At 48.9% G+C, this 27,345-nt stretch overlaps 1 protein-coding gene across 3 annotated transcripts in view; it reads left to right on the top strand.

The window, feature by feature from the left end:
* Positions 1–27,345, top strand: part of Pka-C1 (Protein kinase, cAMP-dependent, catalytic subunit 1) — a 469,154-nt gene that overhangs the window by 252,597 nt on the left and 189,212 nt on the right. For all 3 annotated transcript variants that reach the window (XM_075671434.1, XM_075671435.1, XM_075671437.1), the window contains one exon: positions 16,147–16,437. In XM_075671434.1, coding sequence (XP_075527549.1) covers positions 16,147–16,437 — 291 coding nt within the window. The remainder of the gene's footprint in view (positions 1–16,146; positions 16,438–27,345) is intronic.

A 27,345-nucleotide genomic window follows, 5' to 3' on the forward strand; every position in this document is an offset into this window, starting at 1 on the left:
TGCTAAAACATGATGCCTCTCACAAGGCGAGAGCTTGTGTTGCAGGTTCAAGAAAGGGCGACTCGTCATTCAAGACAAAGACGAAACTGTGGCATGACGCATATGTAATCCACGTATTCGAACAATTCGACGAAAAAGAATTATTTTAAATGACTGTCAATTCTCAGATTTCGTGGTCGGTCATCGATGCGACCATCACAGGCTCTAGAAATCAGCAGTGTGGCCAATCCTTGCGATGAAGCTGCGCAGAGAGCATGCCCGAGCGGCCCGTGAGCAGAGAATCGTGCACCGGAACATTCATCTGTTGAACCGGAAACGCGGAGTAGACGACGCATCCCATGCGCCTTTGCGAGCTCGCACTTCACCCATTCTGCGGAGCACAAACAGCCGGGACAGAGTGCAAGCTGCTGCGGCTCATTTTTATCGGGCCTACAAGAGGCGAAGAGTCAGCTTCGCTTTACTAAGGACGTGCAACGTTGTGGGAGCTATGGGACTGACGTCAGCTTCGTAGGAACGCTTTTCCTGCAACGGTAGCTAGGTGGCAGCTTACGAAGGCCGAGCCTTTGAAGATGCTTACCTTGCCAGTGAACTTGCGCACATTTATCGACATCTACAGCGCCTGTAGGAACTGCTGCCATTATACATGTATATATTCCGTGGTCTCTATAATGTGTGGAGTTATGGTCACGCAAGAGCAATGACACATATATGGCACATGTGGGCCAGAAGGAAGAGTCCCGAGGGAGGCCACGTGGTGTCTGCGATCTTCTATGGAGCGTCCAGCTTCATTTAGTAAGGAAGGTCCAACAGGAATCGTCTTCGCTTGCCGCGGGCTGCTTCGCAGATTTGGACCAAGATCGTCCGGAGCCAGGACGCTTCGAGATTGCAAGTGTGACAAAGCAAGTACGGGCCCGTTAACGCCGATCCGGCCGATACGATGGCCCCGCGGTCTGCCCGAAATAAACGCGCTCAATCAATATCGGCGCTCTCCCCGAGTGCCCGGGCCAAGCTGCACGGGGGCGCGCGAACGCACGACGCGGCCGGACCGAGCGCCAGTGAACGTCCCGCAGCCTGTGCGCGCCGCCTGCTTTTGGCGCTCGCCTGCGCATTTGCATTTAGAAGCGTCCCGCCTCTTGCGCTTTATCCAACTTTCACCTCCTTCCATGAAGAATCTCCTTGCTTATTAGCGTGTAGCGTATGTCGCTGTGTGTCGCTGCGTATTCTCTCTACAGGGATCGCTCATAGCTTCTCGCCGAGCTACCGAATGGTCCCTGTTATTATTATATCGTCGTCGTCGTTGTTGTTGTCAAACAGGACACGACGTAAGAGCATTCGCTTGGCAACGTCGGAAGAGCGTGCGCGTCGAATACGCAGAGAATGCCCGCCTCGGTGCCTGGCGGATTTGTTCGCTCGGACAAAGGCTTCGTCTGGCGCGGCGCCTTCCGTTGGCGCCGAGTGGGACCGCGCAATAATGCGCGTGCGTGCGCGTGGTCACGCGACTGCGCACGCGCGCGAGGAGAATGGCCGCTCCGTGACGGCCGGCGTGCGCTTTGTGGCGGCCCCTGGTCATGGTTGATTGTGCGCCTCCTCGGCGGGGAGGTTTCTGGCCTTATCAGGGGGCTACAAAACAGATGCATTAACCAAAACGCGTTTGGTGTATGCGCAGTGCACTTATAGCGAGAGGTTTGGCGGATATTGAATAAAGAGAGACATGCGCCATAAGCGGGACACTTGGAAGGACCACTATAGTTACTCGGGCAGCACCACAAGAGGCACCGTGAACGCTTTAGTGTCGCAGTATACGGGGTGATCATTTTCAAGCTTTACGGAATTTTCAAAAATCCCCGGTAGCAGGTAGCATAATTCTGCTCCTTGTGATGGATTGTTCAATTCAATTTTATTCCCTCTTTTTTTACATAAAGAAATGAAGGAGGCCCGAACGAGAAGTGAATCCTTCGCTTGACGGATTCGGGCCCTCCTTACAAGGCAGACAGCATGACATTACGTGTTCTTTTTCACATAAAGCAACACTCAATATGAATAATCACAATCCACAAAGAAAAAATAAACATGCTATGAAAGCACATCAGAATAAACGCAAGAGAAATACAATTGTTCACTCATACGCACTGCTGAAGACACACGAAATACCTTGTTAATGTTTTCTTACTGGTGCATGCAACACCTATTTCATGTCCCAGTAGGTAGTTTTGAAAGCTCCGGAAGTCTGTGCATAGCATCTGCTCGCTCATAATTAAACTGTGTGTGGCATAATCCAATTGTCAGTATTTCGAAATGGGTGTGTTTTTATTTCAGGCTTCGCTAATGAACGTAGTGTTTCTTCAGAAAATTTAAGGCTTTGTCTATATCTGAGGGCTGTAAGCATGGGGGTCGGGCATGAAATAGATGGTAGCTGGCCCATGCCGTCGTCGAACTCATCCACGCTGAGCACGTTGTTGAAGGGAGAGACATGTTGTCATCGAGAACGAGGCATATGGGATTCATTTACAGTATCTACGTGAGAACATTACTGTTCATCAGTCTAGCATGACTGAAAGAGAATGCACAACTGCACAGCCGACAACGGCTGCTTAAGTACACTCTGTCCTCCCGAGAACCCTCAGTGAGGGAAAACGGCCGTGCAACCTTCGACCAAAGGGAGCGTCCAAAGTCATCGTAGTCGACCCGCCTTTGAGGGGGAGGGTTCGTCCACTCACTTCCGCACACGTTTCACTGAACACACCGAGGTGAGAAGGTTCTCGCAGACAGGGGTCTTCACTTGAGCAGGCGCCTCTTTATCCCAGAGTTGACCCCGCAGACAGTGGCCGCCGCCTTGTTCCGTTGACTGACGACTTCTGGGACCCGTGAGACCGCACCGCAAAACATCCGTTTCCCGGAATTCTCTTGCCCCACACAAACAGTAAAGGCGACCGCGAATCGACCAACAATACCCTGAACATGCCGGCTCCGTCCGGCTGTTGACGCGGCGCATTGTTGCCTTCACAAAGCGGGTCGTCGCAGCGGGCCGTGCACCGTTCGACGGTCGCTTCCCCGAAGAACGCCAGCCCCTGCAGGCCGATCGTAACAGCTCCTCCATGGCCTGGAAAATTTCGACTGGCCAGTGCTGATAACCGCAGGGCAGGAAGAGAATGGCTGGTGGCAAGGGGGGGGGGTGGCTTGGCTTGCAGCGACCAGCTGTGAAATGATGACACCGCCCCAAAACATCCAACAAGGACAGGCAACTGCTAAGCGAACCTCACAACGCGGCTCTGCGCCGAGATGACGTATATTGGATCTCACTTAAGTCCCGCTAGGCTTCAAAGAAAACACAAGTGCAGAAACAACAAATGCTGCATTTCGCTACGCCAATTTACGTCCTTATTAAGCGTTTCTACAAGCATTAGCGGTGACGTGTAGCCACTCTCAGCGGGCTCAATAACTCCCAACTCCAGCATGTGCGGTATCTCTGCCTCCATAATTTCTCTCTCGTGGAGACACGCTGTAAGGCTTTGATCTTGCGGGTTGTTATTATTGGGGGTTCAATCCCATCGCTCGTGATCCGTTGTCAAGATTGGAGTCGGGTATGAATTAGAAGGTAGAAGGCCCATGCCGTTGTCCAACTTATCCACGCTGAGGACGTTGATGGAGGGAAGGACTGCTTCTCACCGAGAACGAGGAATATGGGTTTATTTACAGTATTTATATCAGTCTAACATGACTGCTTGAGAAAGTACATCATTCCAACATGACTGCTTGAGAGAGAGTGTCCTGAGCAGCCGCACAACAGCGGTTTTTAAACACTCTGTCCTCCCCCGATACCCAGGTGACGGAAACGGCCGTCCAAGCACCGTAGGCGAGTTGACCAGGCACCGTAGGGGAGACGACCCGGCACCGTAAGGCCATTAATTCCCCGAACTGCAGCGCGCCCGCCGGCCGCCCATTGTCTGGCGTCTTGTTCGGCGCGTGCGAAGGGGTGTCAGTAGACGTTGCCGCGGCTCAGTAACAATAGTTGGTCCGCCGAGCCCGTTTAGTTACAATGGCGACTTCGTCAAACTCTGCTCCAGCGACGGAGAGTCGAGGACGCACGTATTGTTGTTTACACACAGTCGACTTAGTCACGCCGTGGCTAGAGGTGTGCGGCGACGCTCCCGAAACAGTCGCAACTGGTTGGCAAAACTTGCACTGCAGCTGGCCGTTCTTAACAGGGTTCGGTTGATGTCAGCTCTATTTCATGAGTTATTAGTTCTGTTCTACCTGGCCGATCGCTGAATCTATGGAGATATTCTCCTAACATCCCTTTTAGCTCATCAAGCTGCTCGAGTCTAAGAGCGTGCGGGCTTACCGAATGTCTTACCACTTCTTCCAGGCTGATTTCAGAGTTGGAGGTCGCCTTATACTCATTAAACTCGGTACTAGTGTCATCCTGCTCCTTGATTGTCAAGTTAACGACTCCGCTCCGCTCCACGTACCGCTTCATCAAATTGCAGTGGTATATCCTCACCTCCTTCCTGCGACCGGCCACTTTCAGAGCATAGTTAGTATAGGTAAGTTTGTGCAACACTTTAACGGGCCCGTCCCAGTGAACTTCAAGCCTGTTCTTTCTTGAAGGTTTGGGGATCATTACCTGGTCTCCGGCGTTAAACGTACGAAGCCTCGCATTCTTGTAGTAGAACTTGGCGTTCTTTTGAGTGACTCCCATGTTCCTTTCAACTAGTTCTTGGGTTGCACTTAGCCGTTCCAGTAGATTTAGCACGTATTCTACCATTGTTGGACTCTCTCCTCTTTCCTCCCACATCTCTCTTAACATTCTCAGTGGAGAACGGAGTGTCCTCTGTAATGGTTGGGGTCAGGAATGAAATAGATGGTAGCTGGCCCATGCCGTCCTCCAACTTATCCACGCTGAAGACATTGTTGAAGGGAGAGACTAGTTCTCATCGAGAACGAGTATCATGGGTTTATTTAAAGTATTTACATGAGAACGTTATAGTTCATCAGTCTAACATGACTGAAAGAGGAATGCACCCTGAGGAGCCGCCAACGGTTCTTTAAGTACACTCTGTCCTCCCTAGATCCCTAGGTGAGTGAAGAACGGCAGTTCACCGCCGACCAATTTGGAGCGTCCAAAGGCATCGTAGCCGAGCCGCCTTTGAGGGGGAGGGTTTACGCCCTCACTTCTGCACAGGTTGCACTGACCACACCAAGGTGAGAGGGTTCTCGCAGACACGGTGCTTGACCCGAGCAGGCGCCTGTTCATCCCAGTGATAATTCCGAATACAATGGCCGCCGCGTCTTTCCATGACTTCTACGCCCCGTGAGACGGCCGCAAGACATCTTTTCCCCAGGATTTCCACCGGTTCAAATAAGCCGTGATGGCGACGGCGAATCCACGAACAATACTTGGGCTGCCGACCGCGTTTAGTCATAGCGGTGCCGAGGGGGTGTTGATACGGCACATCGTTGCCCCTACAAAGCGAGTCGCCGCAGCAGCTGGGGAAGTGTTCCACGGTCGCTTCTGGGAAGCTCGCCACCCCCGTAGCAGCAGCTGGCTGAGAAAAATTTGTAGGTCGGTGTCTTTGCAGGCAGTTCGTAACAGCTCCTCCATGGCCCTGAAAATCTCGACTGGCCAGTGCTGATAACCGCTGGGCAGAAAGAGAATGGCTGGTGGCAAGAGCGAGATATGCTGGCCTTCGCTTGCAGCGACCTGTTGTGAATTGATGACACCGCTCCAAAACATCCAACAAGCACAGGCAACTGCAAAGCGAACCTCACAACACGGCTCTGCGCCGAGATTACGTATCTTGGATCTCACTTTAGACCCGCTAGGCTTCAAAGAAAACATAAGTGCAGAAACAAAAAATGCTGCATTTCGCTACGCCAATTCTTGAAGCAATTTCGTGCTGACAAATTCAATCATGAATGGAGTCCTGCTAAATGAGACGGGATCTTCTTGGCTTAACAAAATTAGCAATAACAACCCCAAAATTTAGCCGGGATTCCTAAACGCAGAATTCAAATTAGCCTGCTCAAACCATCTGCATTGCTATGCAACTTTTCCTTCTTATATCTAGCGGACAAGTTGTACTCTTGGACAGAGTGGTTCCATCGGAGCAAGCGGCCATTTTTGTGTGACGTTTGGTTGAGCCACGTCGGAGGACAGTGGTCGGTCTCGAAGATGAACCTCGCTCCCTACAAGTAACACGACAACTTCTGGGCTGCCCAAACTAAACAAGCACATTCCTTCTCTGAAGCGCTGTAGGCTTCCTCTCTTACAGTTAGTTTACGGCTGGCATAGAGGATACGATGTTTCTCATTACCATCGCCGACCTGACTAAGTAGCACGCCCATACCCCTGTCGCTCGCGTCACACTGAACTATGAATTCCTTTGTGTAGTCTGGCGCGCAAAGCACAGGACGAGAAACCAATCGCGTTTTCAAACCTTGGAAAGAGTTCTCTTTGTCCTTATCCCAGTGCACGCTACTTGGTGCTCCCTTTCAGAGGGCGTCCGTTAATGGACTTGCCATTTGCGAGTAATTCGGAATGTACCGTTGATAGTACCCCACAAGTCCCAAAAATGAACGAATGTCTGTTTTCGTGCGCGGCTTAGAAAAATCTCCAATCGTAGCTATTTTCAGCTCGGCCGGCTGTCTCATGCCCCGGCCGACAACATGGCCCAGATAAGTAACCTGCGAACAAGCAAACCTACACTTTTCTGCTTTCATCGTTAAGCCGGCTTCCCTCAACCGTGAGAACACCTGTTTGAGGTGCGATACGGGCTGTTCCCAGCAGTCCGAAAATATTGCTACATCATCAAGATATGGCAAGGCGCACTCCTGCAAATCTTTTAGGACAATATCCATTAACTTAGAGGAGCTAAACGGCGCGTTCTTCGGCCCGAAGCTGAGGGCGAGAGAGCGAAAAGTACCTACAGGTGAGATAAATGCGGCATACGCTGGTACTTTCTGAAAGGGGAACTTGCCAGTATCGCCGCACGACATATATATAGTTGACATGTATTTAGCAGCGCTAACTCTTTCAATTCCTTCCTCAATGTTGGGTATCGGGTACAGCTGATCCTTAGTGATGGCATTTAACTTCCTGTAATCAATACGCTGACGAGGGTCCTTATTAGGGGTTTCTACAAGTATTAGCGGTGACGTGTAGTCATTCTAAGCAGGCTCAATAACTCCCAACTGTAGCATGCGCTGTATCTCTGCCTCCATAATTTCTGTCTGTCGCGGAGACACCCTGTAAGGCTTTGATCTTACTGGTTCGGTTGATGTCAGCTCCATTTCGTGCATTATTAGTTCGGTTCTACCTGGCCGATCGCTGAATCTGTCGAGATATTCCCCTAACATCTCTTTGAGCTCATCTGGCTGCTCGGGTCTAAGAGCGTGCAAGCTTACCGAATTTTTACTACTTCTTGTAGGCTGATTTCAGAGTTGTAGATCGCCTTATACTCATTAAACTTCGTACTAGTGTCGTCGTGCTCTTTGATGGTACAGTTAACGACTCCGCTCCCCTCTACGTACGGCTTCGTCAAATTGCCGTGGTATATCCTCATCTCCTTCCTGCGGCCGGGCATTTTCAGAGCATAGTTAGTTCATGAAAGTTTGTGCAACACTTTAACGGGCCCGTCCCAGTGAACTTCAAGCTTGTTCTTTCTTGAAGGTTTGAGGATCATTACCTGGTCTCCGGCGTTTAACGTACGAAGCCTCGCATTCTTGTCGTAATAGAATTTGGCGTTCTTTTCATGTTCTTTTCGACTAGTTCTTTGGTTGCACTTAGCCGTTCCAGCAGATTTAGCTCGTATTCTATCACTGTTTGACTCTCTCCTCTTTCCTCCCACATCTCTCTTAATATTCTCAGTGGCGAACGGAGTGTCCTCCCATACACTAGTTCTGCTGGCGAGAACCCTGTAGCATCATGAGGAACCGTTCGCAAAGCAAAGTGGCCGGAAGACAACTCTCCCAGTCCTCCTTGTGTTCGTAACAGAGCTTCCGCAAAACTCGCTTAAGCACTGAATGCCACCTCTCTACACTATTTGACTGAGGGTAGTAGACGGAAATGTGTATCAACTTTACCCTGCACTTTTGTAAGAATGTAGAAGTCATTACGCTGGTGAACACTGACCCTTGATCCGCCTGAATTTCAGCTGGAAACTCAATTCGTGCGAATACTGTCAAAAGCGCGTCTACTACTTCAGTGGAGCTGATCTCTTTCAGAGTGATTGCTTCTGGAAACTTTGTAGCCGGACACAGCATGGTAAACAAGTACCGGTGTCTTTGGTAGAGGCCCTACCGTGTCTATCACAAGTCGTCTGAAAGGTTCTGGTATTCTGGAAAGGTTCTGGAGCTTTCCAGGTTTCTCCTGGTTTATCCGAGTGCTGGCAGGCGTCGCATGATCTTACAAAGTTTTCTACCTATTTGAAACAGCCAGGCCAGTAGTATTTCATAAGCAATCTTTCCTTTGCTTTGTTTATGCCTAGGCGGCTAGACCACCCATTTCCATGACAGAGACTCAAAAGGTCCTCACGGTACTTAGTAGGTACCACAAACTGATATAGAATCCTACCCTTTCGGTCTCTCTTGTGCCGATACAATCCTCCTCTGTGTTGTATCGTCACGTTGCGCCTAGCGATGCCTTCTTTAGATGTGTGATGTAGTTTGTCTAAGCTGTCATGCTTCTTTTGCTCGGCTTCCAGTGACTCTCTGTCTACACGTAAGAGCTGATGAAAGTTCTTTGAGGCCGGTGATAGCAACGACCCTGTCTCACTTGCGAGTGCGTCAGCTGGATCTTCCTGCAGGCGGGAACTTTGACACACTAGTGATCCGCTCTCATTGAGCTGGTCAGCTGTCAGGTTTCATCAACCGTTCTTTCGTCCCTCGAGCCTAGCTCGGATTCGGTTACTGAAGTTACCTCTTTTGCTACTTCCGCTGGAGCAGCTTTTGCATTTTCAGCCGAAAGCGACGCGATTTTACGAGCTTGTCCTCGCGTCCTGTACATTGACTGACGGCTTCTGGGGCCCGTGAGACCGCACCGCCAAATAACTTCTTCCAGGAGTTCCCCTGCTCCAAACAAACCGGGACGGAGACGGCGAATCCACTAACAATACTTGGTCCGCCGACCGCGTCTAGACATGCTGGCGCGGACAGGCTGTTGACGAGGCGCATTGTGGTCCTTACAAAGCGAGTCGCCGCAGCGGGCTGGGGAGGATTCCAAGGTCGCTTCTCCGTATATAGCCACCCCCGGAGCTGCGGCTGGCTGGAAAGATTTTGTAGGTCGGTACCCCTGCAGGCCGATCGTAACAAGCGTCAGATGTTTAGATGTGATTACAAAATGATGCGCTTCTAGCAATAATAAAAATGGGATTTACCAAGTTCCGAAATGAACTATCTGTGCTTTTTGAAGAACCCATCTATTCTCAACGTGATAGTTCACTGAACAATAGAAATAAATAAGATTGCGCAGTCTGATGCGCGAATACGAACTCACTATAAGGACGTGAAACAATCGCTAATTTATAATATGGTAACCACGTTAATAGCACATGAAAGCATGACACACATAGCAGCAAACATATGACGAGTACTATGAATTGTTTCTCGTTTATACAAGATGTTCGCAAGATGTACTAGCTTGTCTAGTTCTGGAGGAAACGCCTTATTACTATTAAAGAGGGTATAACTTCAACATTTCATCTACTTCACGGGACAAATGTGCTTTATGCGTCGCGTAATGTTGATAGCGTACGTTAAATGAAAGAATAGGTTTTTGAACGTAGTGTTAAAGAATGCTGGCTCTCCCGTAATCGAATGTAGATGTAAGCATGAAATGGCTACTGGCAAAGCACATAGTTGGAGTAATTACGACGATTACGCACAACCATCTCACAGCCATCCGCGGCGCGCTGGACGCTGCCGCGTGGCGCCATGTCTCGAAGGAGGCGGCGGAAAACCCGCGCCGAGGAACTCACTGACCGCTGGCGTTGAAAAAAGCACAGGTAACCCTGTCTCTGAGCCAAAAGATGACACTCAAGTGTATGGTGCGCTGTATCAGGCTTTTGAGCGTCGCTAATGGAAATGACAAATTAAACTTCAGCGTAGCATACGCTACAGCTTGAGTGATATCGTGAACGAACATTAAGAAGAAGTCGGAAGCAAATTTTTTTGTAACTTGTTTGGGCAGTAACAAGCGTAAGTAATGCGGTCCTGCACAAGGTGTTGGGGGCCAGAGACCCAATTTTCTTAAGTTTTGGCTGGTTGCGCGCATGATCTCGATCTGTCCTCGCCCCATTCTCGTCTTGAGTGCCCAGATGACGGCTGTGGATATTGGCTCAAGGTCTCTTGAAGGTCGCCGACAACGGCAGCTAAAGGTATCCCATGCTTAAAACCAGCTGCTCTGAGCTCTTGAGTGCTAATGGTATGTTTCCCCTAAAAGTCAATGCCCAGTTGTTTGATTAGCGTGCGGCGTTTTTATTCTGCTTGGCCATCCAGCGGCAAACACTTGTGAAGTGCAAACACCTTTGAAGAGTTTGAGAGCGTTGCAGTAAATCCAGTACACTCCGGCGTATCCTTCCTCCTACATGTGTTCGTTCCAAATGAACTTCTGCAACAACGCTACAGCGTGATGTAAGGTCAGATAATGTCTAAAACACGACTTTCTTCCTTCAATATAGCCAGGTGGCACCTCATGAATAGGCAATGCATCAAGAACCAGTGGTATTGGCCGTTGTTGCGTGGTAAGGAAAAAAAGAACCATAACGTAATGACACTGAAAACATTTGTGCAGCAACACGGCGCCCCGAGGCGGCGCATGAGAGGACAAGAGGCGCCGCCTTGTAGCCACGGCGCAAGCCGCTCGAGCATCAGTGCAGGCTGCGGCGGTTGTTCCGGGGGCTCTTGGCGCCGCCTGTGGAAAGAATACGCAACTACGGCGACTGCGTGCGTTGGCAGCGCTGGCGCGTGGCTGCGAACAGGGACGCCAGTACTACCAGTACTCAAGCCACGTGCGCCAGTGAGGTTGACCCTAGAGTGTGGGCCGGACTACAGCGGGGCAGCCGGGCGGCGCTCTCCCGCTGAGGAGCCGCATGTTGAAAGATTGTGCGAGGGCGCTGCGAGCGAACTTGATTTGGGGCGGAGAAGCGCTTCGCGGCATAATTCAATATAGTTTCGGTGCGCTGAGACCGATTGCGCGCGTGCGCGCTTACAATGGAGCTTTATTTCAACTGCAAATTTATATTGACACCTTTTTGCTACGTATACATATTTGAAGCATTGGTCATACGACATGACGTCTTCAATTTTGCAACCATTAAAACTGAGTGCCCCATGTGGTACCGCACTTATCTTCTTCAATACAATGTACATAGCAGATCTACAAATATCTCTGCGTGCGTGTGAGGCATGCCGTTCCTTTAATTGCTTCATTATTGACCTTATGATAGTGCACTGGATAAATGAAAGCAGCCGTTTATAATAGGAAAGCTGCTTAGTCAAGTGGACGTACAGTTGTGAACGGCTTCACATTTAGGTATGAAATGAAAGATAAGCGTAACATGTTTTTCTCAGAAATGAAACTCGAGAATAATTTATTTCGTTTACACCCCTACAAACAAGCCGAAGGACGCAGCTACCTTCTTTTTCTTTCTTTTTTTTTTTTTAGGAGACACAAGATTCTGGCGTATTACGTCTGGCGATATGATAATGAGTTCACTTCTCACCACCTGAGGTTCTTTAACGCGAACCTAAACAGAATACACGAGTATTTTTCCATTTCCTTCCCATCGAATTCCGCGACCTGGTCTGAAACCGTGAGCTCAAATTTAGCAGCGCAGCGCCATATCCACTATGTAGCCACTAATTAAGCTACCACGCCGGGTTTTTTTTTATTTCTTTTTTTAAAGCATGGACTGGACAAGAAATTCCCACGGCTTACATGCTCAAGATTAGCGTATATAATGGCTACCTAAAACTGTTCTCGTGTCTGAGGTCCGACCGCAATAAAGGAAACCGTACCAATTACTCCGCATTCCGTTACGCGAGGAAGACGGAAACATGAATGGAATGTTGTGCTGCAGTTTTTTTTTTTTTTTCACAAGAATGCTTCCCCTTAATCTGAGTACAAGGCACTGGATGGGGCAGATATCAATCGATCAATCAGGTTTTATTAGTGGTAAAATAAGTGTATACAATACAGGTAAATAAGCAGAAGGAGGTCCCAAGGTTACAAACCGCAGGCGGGACCTCCTATGTTAATACATTTGAGAACTGATAAAGTTAAAATATAATAAAAACAATTTAGGAATGTTACTCTTAACAAACGCAATGTCAAATATTTAAGCGATTACGTAGAAAATTATGATGGAACACACAGAGTTAACAAAGGTAGCATAACGCAGCAGTTATACATTGAAGAAAGAACATTGTTAGCTTCCGCCTAAATACATAAATAGACATTGTTTCTTTCAGTTCAGATGTGAGTGAATACCATAAAGAAACAGACGAGAAAACAATGTTAATTTTTCCATGATTAGTATCTATTTTAGGAGACAGACAGTTATTATGGATCGCAAATCTAGTTCTGCTAGGATTAGGTAAGATGACGGGAGAAAAAAGGTCGATTATGAGCATGCGATGAAAAACCTCAAAAAACAAAACACACATGTTTTATTTGTTTCAAGCGGCAAGCATGAAGTTTGCATACGTTTTTCCGTCTGTAGGAGGGAGGAGGAAAGAGAAAAGTAGATGGCATGGGTAAAAACCGGGAGCAACGTCATTTACCCATGCACTGCTTAGAACATAAATGCAGGCCTCTGCTCAACCAAGTTAAGATCCTGCGCAAGTGCAGTAATGAAAAAGCACGTGAACTTCTTGAGTCATATTATATAAAAAAGAAGGGACAAGCCTGCATCAGTGACACATCAGTCATACTTTACAATAGGGAGGCACGTTTTCTTGATAGTATGTTTAGGTGAGCCACGCCTTTGGTTTTTTTCTGATTTTGGGTTGTTCTTCTGTTACGCTGCTGATACCCTGATGCGCCTGCGCTGGTATGGTCTGATATATAAGTGTTTTTTCTGGAATAAACCTCAGTTGTTAGTTTGCGCCTGTCCTGTCTTCTTACATGTGATTGTCTAGAAAGCACAACCAATGTTTCCTATTACATGCAATTATGAACGCCGTTTGAGCGGTTTAAGCGCATATACGAGTGCGCGAAGTAGTACTAATGCCGCTTCCGAGAACTATGGCCAGCAGCACCAGTAGTTTCCAACGGCGCAACCTTGATGCGTCCCAATAAATGGATGGATGGATGGATGGATGGATGGACGGACGGACGGACGGACGGACGGACGGACGGACGGACGGACGGACGGACGGACGGACGGCACCCTTCAAATAGGGCGGCAGCACATGCTACCTAGCCGTGTATAGTAATATATTTTGTACTTGGTGGAGGGTGAAATTTCACTCTTGCCTTGATTTTAGCCACCAGTCAAAGAACCTCCGTTTCGTTATTTCTACCCGCTCAAAGTCTATTTTTCTTCTACTATCCCTAAATCCCAATGCTTTGAAGAAGTCCGCCCTGTTGCTTTGAACTTCGGAGAGGCCTTTACGAAAAGCATCCGGTGTTGAGCCGTTTCCTCCTCCACACGCACCGCATAACGTGTCTCTCACTTGGTACTTGACTCGGTACGTCTCAGCCGCAATACTCCCGTCCTAGCTTAAAACAACGAAGCTCTTCCGCTAAAACTATCGTAGATATTTTCTTTGCCAATTTCCTGCTTGAAAGTTTTGTATGTTCCCAGTACTGATTTCGTCTGCATCCCTGTTTTCCACAGTCCCATCTCTGTTTCTTTAACCTTTTCCTTAACCCATGTTTCTTGGCTTCCTTCCCTGCTGTTGTGCAAATATTTGCGTGACAATTCGCAGCGCCGTCACAGTAATTTTCGCCGTCGCGCGCCTCACTGCAAAGCATGCGCCGCCCCAGCCCCTCGTCCCACTCTACCGTATTTTAGTACTCTAGTTGAGAGTCATTGGGGAAAGAAAAAAAATCCAGTGACCATAGTTAAGACGTCCTTGTTATTCATCTACTTTTTCTTGTCGTCTCCGGTGCGCGTAAGAGAGTGAGTAATAAACGCTGGTTGGACAGAAACCGCACTTGCGCCACCTTAGGCTGCGCCCGTATTTACTCGTAGATGGGTCGAACACTAATATTGGTCGACTCCAAGTGATATTGAACTTGCCGGGAAATGAGAAACTATGATTCGAATATAGGTCGACCAATATCTTATTGTAGATATGAAGAGCTTAGAACACGACGCAGCTTTATTTACCGTCAGCTCGGCTCTAAGTCTTGCTAGTCGGTGCCCCCAAGCTGCACCCTGGTCAGAACTGCCACAGTGCTTCGCCAGCGTCGCCCCAAACGACGTCGCCCTCGGCGCGCTGGGCATGCGGCACCCGCTCGGTTCCGCCAGGCCTTCGCGGCGGGGTTGCGACAGGCCTGGTTAGCTCCGTACTTTCCTCTGGCTTTGTTCACGAATATAGGGCTAGATTCTTTGGCCAGGAATATACGTCAGTAGCTCATTTGGGGTAACCTCTTCGGGAAAAATAAAAGGTCGACCAATATTTGAATAAATACTGTACACGTAAAACGAAAACAGTTTCTCATTTTTACCGGCTCAACGCATTCAAATGACAGTTCCTGCATGGAAAAAGGCTGAAAATCTGGCGACACTGAAGGCCGCATAATTCTCATTGCGCACTCTCTAATATGTTGTAGAAATCATGATAATCAAGAAACTTTTGAAGAGTTGAAAAGCGGTGTTCGCTCCTCTAAAAAGTAATTTCGCTTCTTTTCAGAGTACGCTTTATCCATGTTTAAAGATTCACAAGTTCAACGAATCGCACTTAGATTTTAACCGCAATATTGAACCGGATAGTATTCTGGAAAGAAATTGAACAATGGAGTTAACAAATACGCCGAACTTCCAGTGTATAATATATTGATTTTGTTTCCTGTAAGCTTCCTTCCAGGTGCTCTTCACAAGAACGTCAGATTTTTTTTTTTTTCTGCCAAAGCACATAACTCCATACTTCATGTCTGAATCCCCCCCCCCCCCCGCTTTGTTTAGGGGGTTAGGTAAACTTGGGAATTATGAATTTTATAGTGTCATCCTTTTCGGCATAATATATTCCGCGACCATCAGTAAGTTCTGTGTGACAATTTCTATCAAATTCAAGAAATTTCGCTCTAATCAGTCCGGTGGTATCTAAGAAACGTCGCAGTTCAATAGGCTATGACAGCATGTGCAATGCTCAGATTAATTTTCTGGCTTTCATTAAAGGTCTCTCTCTCTCTCTCTCTCTCTCTCTCTCTCTCTCTCTCTCTCCCTGATGACTTTCATTTCCATTCAAAAATGCTAGATATCACGCAACGTTATGCATAATGCACTATCTAATTGTGGTGATGCCCACATGCCTGCCGTGATCCCAGCAGTTATGTACCCAGTATCCACGGTGGTGACATATTTTGGCTTTTGCGTGAGCATGAGACGCGGGTTTCTTTCTCGGCGGTGGAGGCGATATTCTGATGCTTGCTGAATGCAACAATGTTCATGTGCAGAACATCGCGTGTAGGTTAAATAGTCTCTAGAGGTACAGGTTACTGGGCTGGTCGGTTCATGTTGCACAGCAGACTACAAGCACGAACGCTTTGGCGCGAACAGGGAAGGACGGAAGGGAACAAGGGGAGCTCCCCTTGTTCCTTTCCGTCCTTCCTTGTTTGCGCTAAGCGTTCATATTTGTAGTCTACTGAGTAAATAGCCTCTGTAGCTCTCTATACAACACTCCTCTCCTAGCTCATGTGTTTATTTGGTGCGTTAAACTCCACAATCGATCGACAACTCAATCGATCAATCAATCAAGCAATAAATCGATCGATCAATAGGTTATCCCAGGGCCTCGAAGGAGTTGTAATAAAAACACTGCCTGGAAAGAAACCTTTTCGTCACACCGGTGATTTCGCTGTGTTCGTTTAGGTTTCGCAATAACGCACCGCCAGCTGGAACGAAACCATTCCTTTGCATTTTGTGCTCAACCGCGTCTTGCAGAGTCCGATGCCCACGCCTTGCTTTCTCCCGCTCGCAGGCCCCGTGGAGGTGGTGGCGGTGACGCTGTACGACGCCTTCGACGGCCAGCAGCAGCAGGCAGCGCCCAAGAGCGCCAGCGCGCCCGCCACTCCCCAGGGGGGCGGTGCCGGTGGACACGCCGCCGCGCAGCCGGTCTCGCCGCCGAGGGACAAGCCGCCGGTCCGAGGCAACGGGCTGAGCGCCCCGACGCAGTCGGCGCCCTGCACTCCGCCCGCCGCGACCGGCAACACGGCGTCCAACCTGGCGACCACGTCGGCCGACATGCCGCCGCTCAAGGAGCCCAAGGACTGTGAGTACACAGCGGCCGCCCTGAATTCCATGTACAGCAGATCGCGACGCGAGATTCTGCCACGCCACGACGTGTCGTTTGCCGTGGTCGGCGATACGTCGGGAAAAACGAACGGACAATCGTCGGTATAGACGTGCCTCATACCTGACCTGATTCCAATAGGTATCCTACTCGAAGACCTCAAGGTATAAAGCCAGTACCAGAAAATGGCCTCTCGTGAACTACTGCGTCTCACTGTACGTCCGATTCTGCTCCTGGGGCGTTTACTTGCAACAAAGATGGAGAAGCATTCTACATGCCTTTGTACTGCGAAATTGCGTGGTCTTGCGATTAGGTTTATTAAGGTGCAAAGCCCGCACAAAATAGCGTAAGCTTACGTTGAGAACTGTAGTTTATTTGTATAGAAGCATGAGAACAAATTTCCTGCTCTGTCTAGTGAGTTGAAAGCAGTCCACATCTATTGAGTAGTATTTGTTTGAGTTGCGCCTGTGTAATCGCCAACAGAACGCAGCGCCATTCGCGTAGCAAAGCTCACCCCTTTACTTTCGCCCAACTCCACCATTTCATTCCGGCTGTGAAAACATGCGTAGGAAAGAAGTAAAAGGAGAAAACACTAGCGGGTTCATAAAGCGAGTCACTGTCAACTAATTGTGGGAGTCGGTGACTAGCTGACCTGGCTTGCACTCTGTATGTTCGTCCTCTTAACACTTCTGTCACCTTTCGCACGTAACGAAACTGCGACCTGAACTTGGGAGCTGTGGCTAATCTATACGAAGCCCCTTGTCTCTGGACACTTCTGCATGTTCCTGCATGCATTTTCTTCTTGTTTTCGCTGAACAATAATTTTATGAAATGAATGCTTTGAGTGACAGTTATAAGAATAGTTAATGTAATGAAACTAACGTTGGTGGACACCCATTGGACGTGTCAAACTTTACACGCAAGCGTAGCCTAGGTAGAACCGTTTGAAAGTACCGCGCGCAGTGTAGTTTTCCCTTTGCTCGCTAGGTCGCACGATTCTCGCGAGAAAAAGCGGCAGACCTGGCAGGGGTGCGCCGTTACGTCCTAGCCTTTCGGGACGACCATAGTGACGACATAGGTGACGACGCATGATGACCTTCTGACGAGATTATGCACTTAAACGTGCTTTTGCATGCTTTGTTATTCTGTAAAAGCAGTCTTCATTGCCCTTCAGCATTACTGATTAATAATATCGTCGTGTATTTACAAACGAGAACATTCGAACGAGGGATGTTTACTAAGCTAGGAGACCGCGCATTCATTTTGTAGAGCCTGGTTATGCAAATTACGCGGCTCAGTGGCTTTGCGATCGTGTGCGACAAACTCCGCCAAGTTGGCTCGTGCTTACATAAAACGTTTATTATTGCTTGTTTGAGCTCCTGCAATCCTCGCATGCCAGAACATTCTTTCCCCCTCCATTTTTCGTCTCGCAGTTGTGAAGAATACCAAAAGGTGACGCCGCAACCTACAGAGTTTCGACCTTGAAACTTATTGAGCAAGATCTCGTGCAGCTCTCCTATCCCTTCCGGCATCTTATATATGCTTTTATTTCTTACGTCCAAGACAGAATGGAGTCACTTGAATCCCATTTTGATTAATGATAAACTTTGGGCATTTTCTTCTGCCGCTCTTTTCCCCCGTCTGGGCACGCGTGCACGCGCTATTTGTCTGTGCCCACATACGCGTGCGCGCGTGCGTGCGTGTGTGCGCACGCGTTTGCGAGGATGTGTACGTGTGTTATTGTGCGCGCGTGCGTGTTTCTGTGCGTGTGTATGTGTGTATTTGTGTGCATGTTCGCGCACGCCTGCGTGCATGTGTGCGAACGCGTGTGCGAGTGTGTGTATGTGTGAGTGTGCGCGCGTCTGTTTGTGTGTTTTTGTGTGCGTGTCCTCGCGCATGTGCGGGCATGTATGCGCGTGATCGTGCTTGTGTGTGTGTGTGTGTGTGTGTGTGTGTGTGTGTGTGTGTGTGTGTGTGTGTGTGTGTGTGTGTGTGTGTGTGTGTGTGTGTGTGTGTGTGTGTGTGTGTGTGTGTGTGTGTGTGTGTGTTTTGCCAAGGCGTGCCTGGCTGAGAATCAATATATCGGCGTAGACTGGGCCGGTGAAGACGCAAGCGCGAGGAAATTATTTGCCTTTCTTCCATTTCATCATCATCATCAACCTGGTTACGCCCACTGCAGGGCAAAGGCCTGTCCCATACTTCTACAACTACCCCGGTCATGTACTAATTGTGGTCATGTCGTCCCTGCAAACTTCCTAATCTCATCCGCCCACCTAAGTTTCTGCCGCCCCCTGCTACACTTCCCTTCCCTTGGAACCCAGTCCGTAACCCTTAATGACCATCGGTTATCTTCCCTCCTCATTGCATGTCCTGCCCATGCCCCATTTCTTTTTCTTGATTTCAACTAAGATGTCATTAACTCGCGTTTGTTCCCTCATGGGATTCTTCCATTTAGTCCTCCTTCATTCTTCGCCTGTCATTCACCTTCGCTCTCCATCGCTTCGCTCCTTTTGACTCCTTTACTACACCGCGTCCGAACGGGCCATTCTGGCCAACACTCTTCCCCCGGGATAATTCCTGTGTGCGCTGATTTCTCGTTTGCGGCGGAGTAAATGTTGAATCCCTTAATTGGAAGTGCTAACATACGAACCACCTTTGTAGTGTGATACTGACAGGTAACGATAGTACATTTGCGGTGAGCTGTATAGAAGCAAATTGGCGTCTCTTGATATGCGGCGAACACTGAAAATAAGACATTCAGCGTGAGCTGTATCTGCGTGACTTACACTAGGGCCCTTCCTTTTCGGTTAAAACCCGCTTTCTCCCGATGAGGTTTTGCAATCTTACAAAGTTTGTAAAAGTCAGTTTCACAATGCAAGGCCGCTCTCCTGAAAAGGTACCCGTCCCCCACCTCACTCAAACACACGGAGCGATCGTTGCGCGTTCGAGCACGTGGCGCGCGCGTCACTGTGCCCGCGCTGCTCGGACGCGGCGCCGGCGACAATATACGTACGACATTGCAGTATTGTTCTCTGAAAAGCAAACAGGCCGTGTTCTTTTCATATCGTACCTGTGCAATTTGCGACTTTTGCAAAACAACAAAACGCGTCATCAAAACGACAAGCATGCAACAGGAAATGAAATGTACTTTCCATCTTAGACACTGAGCATTGCTTCCGTCGCCAGTGCTTCAGCGGCATGGTAAAATAGTCGCTGAGGTTATAATCGGCCGCTGAGCAAGTTACTATTCTGCTTCACTGGTGTTGTGGATGTTATTTTTCCGTAGACAAAAATAAATAGCCTGCTTAACGAATTTTGTTTATAGACAATATGGTAGACCACAAGCAAACATGAAGCAATACGCGTTTTACGCTCTATCTCATTCCCACAATTGGAATCGATGCGGTCCGCTCAAGAGAATGTTACAGTATAGCCTTTCATGACGTCTCGCTCTAAGAGTCAAAAGAGCAAAACCTAGTAAAACTAATGGGCCCGTGATACATTGACAATCGTGCGAGGAACCTCAGAAGTGTCAGTGGACTCCGCGTCCGCTATTTTCAAAAATTCTCACTATAGGAGAATAAATGCATCAGATCATAATTTGGAAATACAAATTGGACTTACTGGTGGACACTAATTATTTCCTTAAAAAGAGCTTCCTGCAAAATACAGAAGGCCATAATTCATTAGAAAAGTTTAAGTGAACCTACGAAGTGTTGACACTGTCAGGATTGGGGGCTTAATCCCATCGCTCGTGATCCGTTGTCAAGGTTGGAGTCGGGCATTGTTAGGGTTGGCGTCTGACACCACGTGGCGAGAGGTCATTCACCCTACCCCCTGAGCCGGAGCCCACGAGCGACCTCATCCCCGTCGCCTCTCATGGTCGTGACATCGCATGTGCTGACCTCATCCCCGTCGCCTCTCATGGTCGTGGCATCGCGTGGGCTGACCTCATCCCCGTCGCCTCTCATGGTCGTGGCATCGCATGTGCTAACCTCATCCCCGTCGCCTCTCATGGTCGCGGCATCGCGTGGGCTGACCTCATCCCCGTGGCCTCTCATGGTCGTGGCATCGCGTGTGCTGACCTCATCCCCTCCCCCCTCCTGAGCCGGAGCCCACGGGGACCCTCTCCGTGCCTGTCACGTGTCATTCGACGGAAGCAAGATCCCGCCCACAACTTGTAGAGAGCCTATTTAAGGGGCTCCGAAATGTACTTCATACTTGAGACTTCATACTTGATACTTCATACTTGAGACTTCATACTTGATACTTCATACTTCATGCTGTTCTTATTTTCTTTCAACTACCTTTGAATAAACAGTGCAAGTTTCGCACTAGCAAATCGTCTCGCCCCTGCTTGGTCGCCATGATCTACCGGATGCCTGCAGCCCGCCGACAACGCCACGCTACCCAATAAGTAATGTCGGCCGAGCTTCGATAGGCAGGCGTCGCTGCTTCTCGGCAGCAGTACGGTACGCTACCCTGGAGTACGCAACAGCATGAATTAGAAGGTAGCTGGCCCATGCCGTCGTCCAACTTATCCACGCTGAGGACGTTGATGAAGGAAAGGACTGCTTCTCATCGAGAACGAGGAATATGGGTTTATTTACAGTATTTATATCAGTCAAACATGACTGTTTGGGAAAGTACATCAGTCTAACATGACTGCATGAGAGAGAGTGCCCTGAGCAGCCGCACAACAGCGGTTTTTAAACACTCGGTCCTCTCCCGATACAAGGTGACGCGAACGTTCGTTTAGTCATCGCAAACTAGCCGCCTCTCTGCGGCACGGTTTACACACACTCACGCACACACGCATGCACACAGGTGCGAAGGTCCGGAGCCGACGGCAGAGGGGCCCCGTAGAACTCGGAGCCGTTCCGGGTAGCGCGTTGTCTTGCGTCTTGGCCGGTGCGTGGGAAGCAGCGCAAAACGGCGTTCCCGCGGCAACTCACGCGCCCGTAGCAGATCAGGTCCGCGTTGGGGAGTTTGGGAACAATAGTTGGCCCGCCGAACTCATTCCGTCACAACGGCGATGAGGCTAGAGGTTGGCGGCAGTTTCAGCACAAAGCCTGCTTCATCGAACGCATCCTAGCTGAAGCGACGGTGAGTGGGGTATGCGCGTCTTGTTCCCCGACACAAAGTCGATTTAGTCACGCTGTGGCTAGAGGTTGGCGGCGATGCTCCCGAGATGGTGCTTCCATGGTCGCAACTGGGTGGCAAACTGGCACTGCAGCTGGCCGTTCTTAACAACACATACACTAAGTATACATATATACCTTTCTGTGCAATGTTTAGTTACCAGGTTTCAAGAGATACCTTACAACTTCTGTCAACAAACAATAGATCGAGCAGACTTTGGCTAAAAGAAATGTACATACGAATCGCTTTTGGCCGTAGTTAGTGGTCAATATCTTTTTGCTGACAAACTAGCCTGCCTTCTGGAAGGGCAGGTCAATTTGTATATGGAGGTCTTTAGATACTTTACATAGTATGCAGACTGTCGATATCCATTTTTGTAAAGGTGAGGGTGATCATCTCATCTGAAAGGGTTCTTCATACTTGAGCAGTTCGGTTCCATAGACGGTACAAGCTGTTTTACGGTTGCTTTCTGGGCGAAATATGGTCCCTTCAGCGTCGGTCGTGCTCGTCTCTCCTACGCCTCGCTACGTCTCTGGCGCTGATCGCTCCCCTTCAGTGCAGCCCTTCGGCCAGCCCGCTGAGTTCTGCGAAGGTCCCCGGAATGCAGTGAGCATTTCCACGATAGCTCGTTTTGGAAATTGGCGAGTGTACGCGAAAAAAAAAAATTGTACGCGATGGAACGTTTCAAGCCTGACTGCCGGCGCATGTGCCCGCTTTTAGCCGAACACGTGTTTTTACCCCACGCAAGCTCGTCCTGCAGAGGGCACGTGCGGCTCGTTTATATTTCAGGCAAATTTTGTTATCTGACCGCGCGCTGCTTTTCACCCCCTGTGGATCGCTAAAAGGTTCGGTGGGAAACGGCCGTGCTATGAGCTCCTGCCGCGACATCAAATATCCGCTGACGGATCGCTCTCCATATTCCCACGCTGCTCTATGCCGGTTTCCTCGCGTGCATGCGCGCTATAAGGCGATCCTCCCTAATGGCTCGGTCATTAAACAGCCCGCTGTCGCGATGCTCGCATGAGGTCGTAAAAAGGCGCCTTCAGTGTACGTTGATGGCGCTTGACCACGGATGAAGGCCGTGTTTCTTCGACGCCATCGCTTGCGCTTCCAGTTGGCGCCGAATAGAGCGACTTCTTTTGTGCCGCAGCACTGGCTTCGAGGTGCTCTATAGCCGCCTACGTTTGCGCCGTCGTAGCACCGACGACGAGGTCGCGGGACCGAATCCAGGCCGCGGCAACCGCATGGCTCTGGGTTTGGAGAGGCTTAAGTCGTATCCTTAAATGTTATGGCTCGTCAAAGAATTTCATGTCGTTCGAATATACGAATAAGGTAACATGAAAGTAATTTAAGAGTAAATTATGGGATCGCATTTAACTGCATATTGTAATATTCTTGTTTCATTGAATAAAGTTTTAGTTGCGAGCATTCTACGTCTCTGTCCATGTTGTTTCGCGCTACCTTCACTTTATCGAAGAATTTAAGATCGGTCAAAATTATCTTGAGCCCTTCCCTGCGGAGCGCTCCTCGTGGCTCGAGATGTACTATTGAGACGTTAAAGTTCAGAAGTTATTGACATTTTTGAATCCGAACAGGTAATTACCGTTACTCCTCAGTATGTTGTCGCATTACTAAGGCGGCTGTGCTGATTATGGCGTCTATTTCAGAGAAGAAGCAGCTATGTCATCGCTGTGCATAGCTGTTAGAGTAGTTAAAGTCCTGAGTGTAGAAACGATAATCTCGAGTTACCCTATACATCTTACCTCGTACTCGACGTTTCGATTACTTGATGCAAGGGATGCGATCGCATTACGGTGGAGGCCATGTTCAAGAGCAGTACAGTCGCCTATGGGCGATTTCTCTGGCTACTGCAGTGTATCTGCTTACAGTTTGCACCTCTACTCTGCGCTGTGCAATCGGCCACGTTTACCCTACGCGTAACTGGAGTAGAAGGCAGAGAACTGCGTGAAGAAGGTCTTCACACTCCGTGGAGCATGATGTGGCCAGTTAGGGTTCGTGAGAGCGTACTTTTATCAGTCAGAGGCGGATAAAGTTGGGAATAATGAGAAAAAGGGTCACTTCGTGAACGTGTATCAGTGCGTTGTGATGGAATGTCAAGATATTCACGTAGCGAGGATCGTAGCCAACGTCCACATTCAAGAAGCGCTGGCATTCAAAGCTGATGGGAGCGTTAACTGGTCAGCGGTTGAGATGAGCAAGAGACATCTTTAAATTGGTGGGGAAAAAAAGCAGGGAATATGTATATGAGACCAGAATAATTACAAGCATAGGTGCCTGCATACTGTATAGAGGTTGCAATGAAAATAGGAAAGATCAAGGGGAGAGATCCAAAATTCTGGACTGCTGTTTAGCAAAACCTTATAGCTCAAGCAGGCTAGCTGACTATTTGTTGCCACACCGTTTCGAAGGTGATGTGAATAAACATCATCATCTTCATCAAGGAATACAAGGTAGAATGCGCCAAAGAAAAAAAAAAAAGGACGAGAAGTATTTCGAGTGAAAGGATCACTGCGGCCGCGTTGCGCGTCGCCTTCCCGTGCCAGCGATCCCATCGATGTACACGCGCCCTCCGTCGCGACCGGTTTCTATGAATTCCAGCCTCGCCATCGCCAGAAGGAGCCGCTTCCTTTCTGCGTTACACGACCCGGCAATGCTGCTATGCGCATAAGGTGCGCGCACTGTCCACAGCCACGTGAAGGCCGCTCTTCGAGGTGCGCTTTTGCTTGGCGGGCGTCGAGCGCGAGATAAGCCGCGCGTGATGAACATGTCGAACGCGCGGGTTCTCCCCGAGAAACCTGCGCAGGAAGCCGCGCCCGCGCAGCGGTGATTTCTTCGTTTTTCTTCGCTCCGGTATCTTTTCTTTAAAATAGCGGATTTGTGGGAAGCCACGTTAGGCGCCGATGTCTTCACGGAGGCAGCAAGCGTGTCGCATCGGCTGACGTGTCCGTGCTCAAATAACGCCACGAGGTGCGCGTCTCTGAAAGAAAACACAATTTGTCCAGCGCCTTTTAACCTAGTCAAGTATTCATTTAAATCGTTAGGCAACGTATTACCTCATGAAACATTATCGTTTGCATTCGATTTCGTCCGTTTTTATGTGTTTTCGTAGAATACTTGTGGAATTGATAAAGATTACTCATCGACTCCTGGCTTTATTTTCATTCTCTTTCAGTAAACACGGATTCAGTGTATTTATTACATAAGACGTCAATAGCGCGTTATCGCTGCCAGGATAAAAATATTACTCCTATGTGGCTCCTTTCCTGTACGTATTCGAGTCCAGTATTCAGCACGCGTTGTGGCTGGATATCTCAAAGTCGGTGCTGCTCGGAGGGTTCCTTGTAAGTGGGCATGGATGTCGTGGACGCTCATTCCCGATGTAGCTCTACAATGGCAGTATATGATAAATGTACTGGTTAACAATACCTTTAAATGAGGGTTAAGTTAATTATTGGCTTCATTTACTCGTACTATCACGCATTTGCCTGATATATGCACCCTCTCTAGCTAGCTCTCTAGAACGGCCTTCGGAAATTGTTTTTAAAAAGCCTTCCAGATCAATCACTGCAGTCAACAGCGGCGACGAAAAAAAAAAAAAAATCAGCGACGATTACGATACTCCCTATTACAAAATTTGAGCGCAGCTGTATGCGTATTTTCATTTCGCAATTCATTGGCTGGCGCGCACAATCTGTCTCGTGCTGCACATTGCAAACGGAACAAAGTGTGGCGCGACTGCCTCGCTAATCGGGAGGTCGCGGGAGGCAGCGCGTGGGTGACCCGTGGGTGACGCGTGTGCGTGATTCACAGCAGTGCCGCCGCTGACAGACCTCCGCTCATGCAGCTATTTTTACAACGAAGCTCTATGTAGCTACCCTTCGGCGGTGACCAATGTCCGTCCGTCTATACGCGTCGCGTCAACACGAGAAAATTGTCGTCTCCAGTTTCCTGCGAATGGTCTGTAGCGCTCAGTCTAATGTTCTTGGAAGAAAATCGTACCAAAATTGGCCGCTAAGACGACTCTATCATTACGCCGAGTTTTATTTACTTGTCGCTATTAGTTAGTTCACAGTGAAGTTGTAAACGTTGCAGAATTCCCGTCTGCTGTCAATACATGGCCGTCTACAGAGGGAATGTGGTTACAGAAAACGGCTGTAACTCTTGTTTTATCGAAATTATCCCGAAACAAAATATGTGACAACTAGCCGCTAGAAAGACTCTAACATTGCGCCGAGTTTCATCTATTTTTCATCATTACGTAGTTGACGGTGAAGTTGTAGGTATTGTGGAATTCTCGTTTGCCATGCTGCGGTACTTGCACACGTCGCTACTTCATAAAAAATAAGAATAAATCACTCCACAGCCAAAAGATGCATTCGTTGTGTGTGTCCTTCAGTAATAATAATAATAATAATAATAATAATAATAATAATAATAATAATAATAATAATAACTATTTATGCATAGATTCGTAGATTGAGGTAACACACAGCTTCGCTGCTCGTCCTTCTTCCGAGAATGGAAGGGCTGATGAATCTTTTACATATATGGTATCGGTGGCGTCCTCAGTGAACAGACGACGCGTGCACTACTCTGGCATCGCCATCGTCGCCGCGGAGCCCGTCCTTGCGCGGCACTACGCGTTTCTTCTCACGCTTTCGCCCTATACTCTCATCTGCTTTATGCTTCATCATTCCGCTGCACCCTCCTCCTCCGCTTTCCTCCTCCCGCTTTCTTCGCCGTCTTTCATTCCCCGCTTCGCTCCGCGTTCGCTCTTCGGTCCTTCGCTGTGCTTGTTCGCTCGGTTACGCTGAGGACGCCAAGAGACGCCGACGCTCGCCGCAGGGACGGTCGTCTAAGCTACGCTCTAAAGAAAGCGTTTGCTGCCAAATAGGCTGCTTGTGAAGGCTTCCAATAAAGGCGTCAGCTGCAGTGCTGTACGGGACGAAACTAGATTGCTGCCAAGCGTTGTTAGAAGTAGTCCTTTCAATACGGACTCAATAAATGCGCCGTCAAAGAAGCAAGCGCTGAGAACATCTTACGTGCCAGTGGGCGATAACACAGACGTCGTTATCGGTCTGTAACTGGTGAAACCTTATTTTACTCTTTGGCAGATGCTCCATGCCAATTGATTTCCATCCAATTTATAACTGTTTCATTTGCACGAAAGCAAATTGCGTCACCGTGTTGCCCACTGTATGCAGTCTCAGTAGTTCCGCGCAACACCGACGTCTTTCATCTCATCTCTCTGTGCCGCGCACCTATCTTTCACGCAGCGACGACTTTCTGACGCTTCCCGAAAGTGCCGTAAGGAGCGGCCGGGAAGACGCTGCAGGTAAGCCAGATGGAGAAGCATATGAAGGGAGGAGTCTGTGGGAGTCGCCACTCGTATGGCCGCGGAGTGCCTGCCTCCCCAGCGGTTACTCGCAATAAGCGGGCCATCACGCGCCTTTCCTGGCAGCGCGCAATCCTCCTCCTTTTCGTCCAGGTGCGCGTCGCAGCTCGATGGGAGCGTGATCGCTGACGTGCGCTGGCTGAAAATTACACGGCCACAAGAATAATTCTGTGCACTGATGTTGAGGCTGATGAGGGACCGCCGGTCTTGTGAGGTCTTTCTCAGGCTACAAATTGTTAATGTCGAGATCAAAGGTAGCTTTCCAGGCGACGGGTCTAACCGTACGCACGTGTGTTGTCGCCCCACGCTGCGGTCTGGGCACGCGTTGT

This window comes from Dermacentor variabilis, chromosome 10 (genome assembly GCF_050947875.1).
Source record: "Dermacentor variabilis isolate Ectoservices chromosome 10, ASM5094787v1, whole genome shotgun sequence".
In the NCBI taxonomy this organism is placed as follows: Eukaryota; Metazoa; Arthropoda; class Arachnida; order Ixodida; family Ixodidae; genus Dermacentor; species Dermacentor variabilis.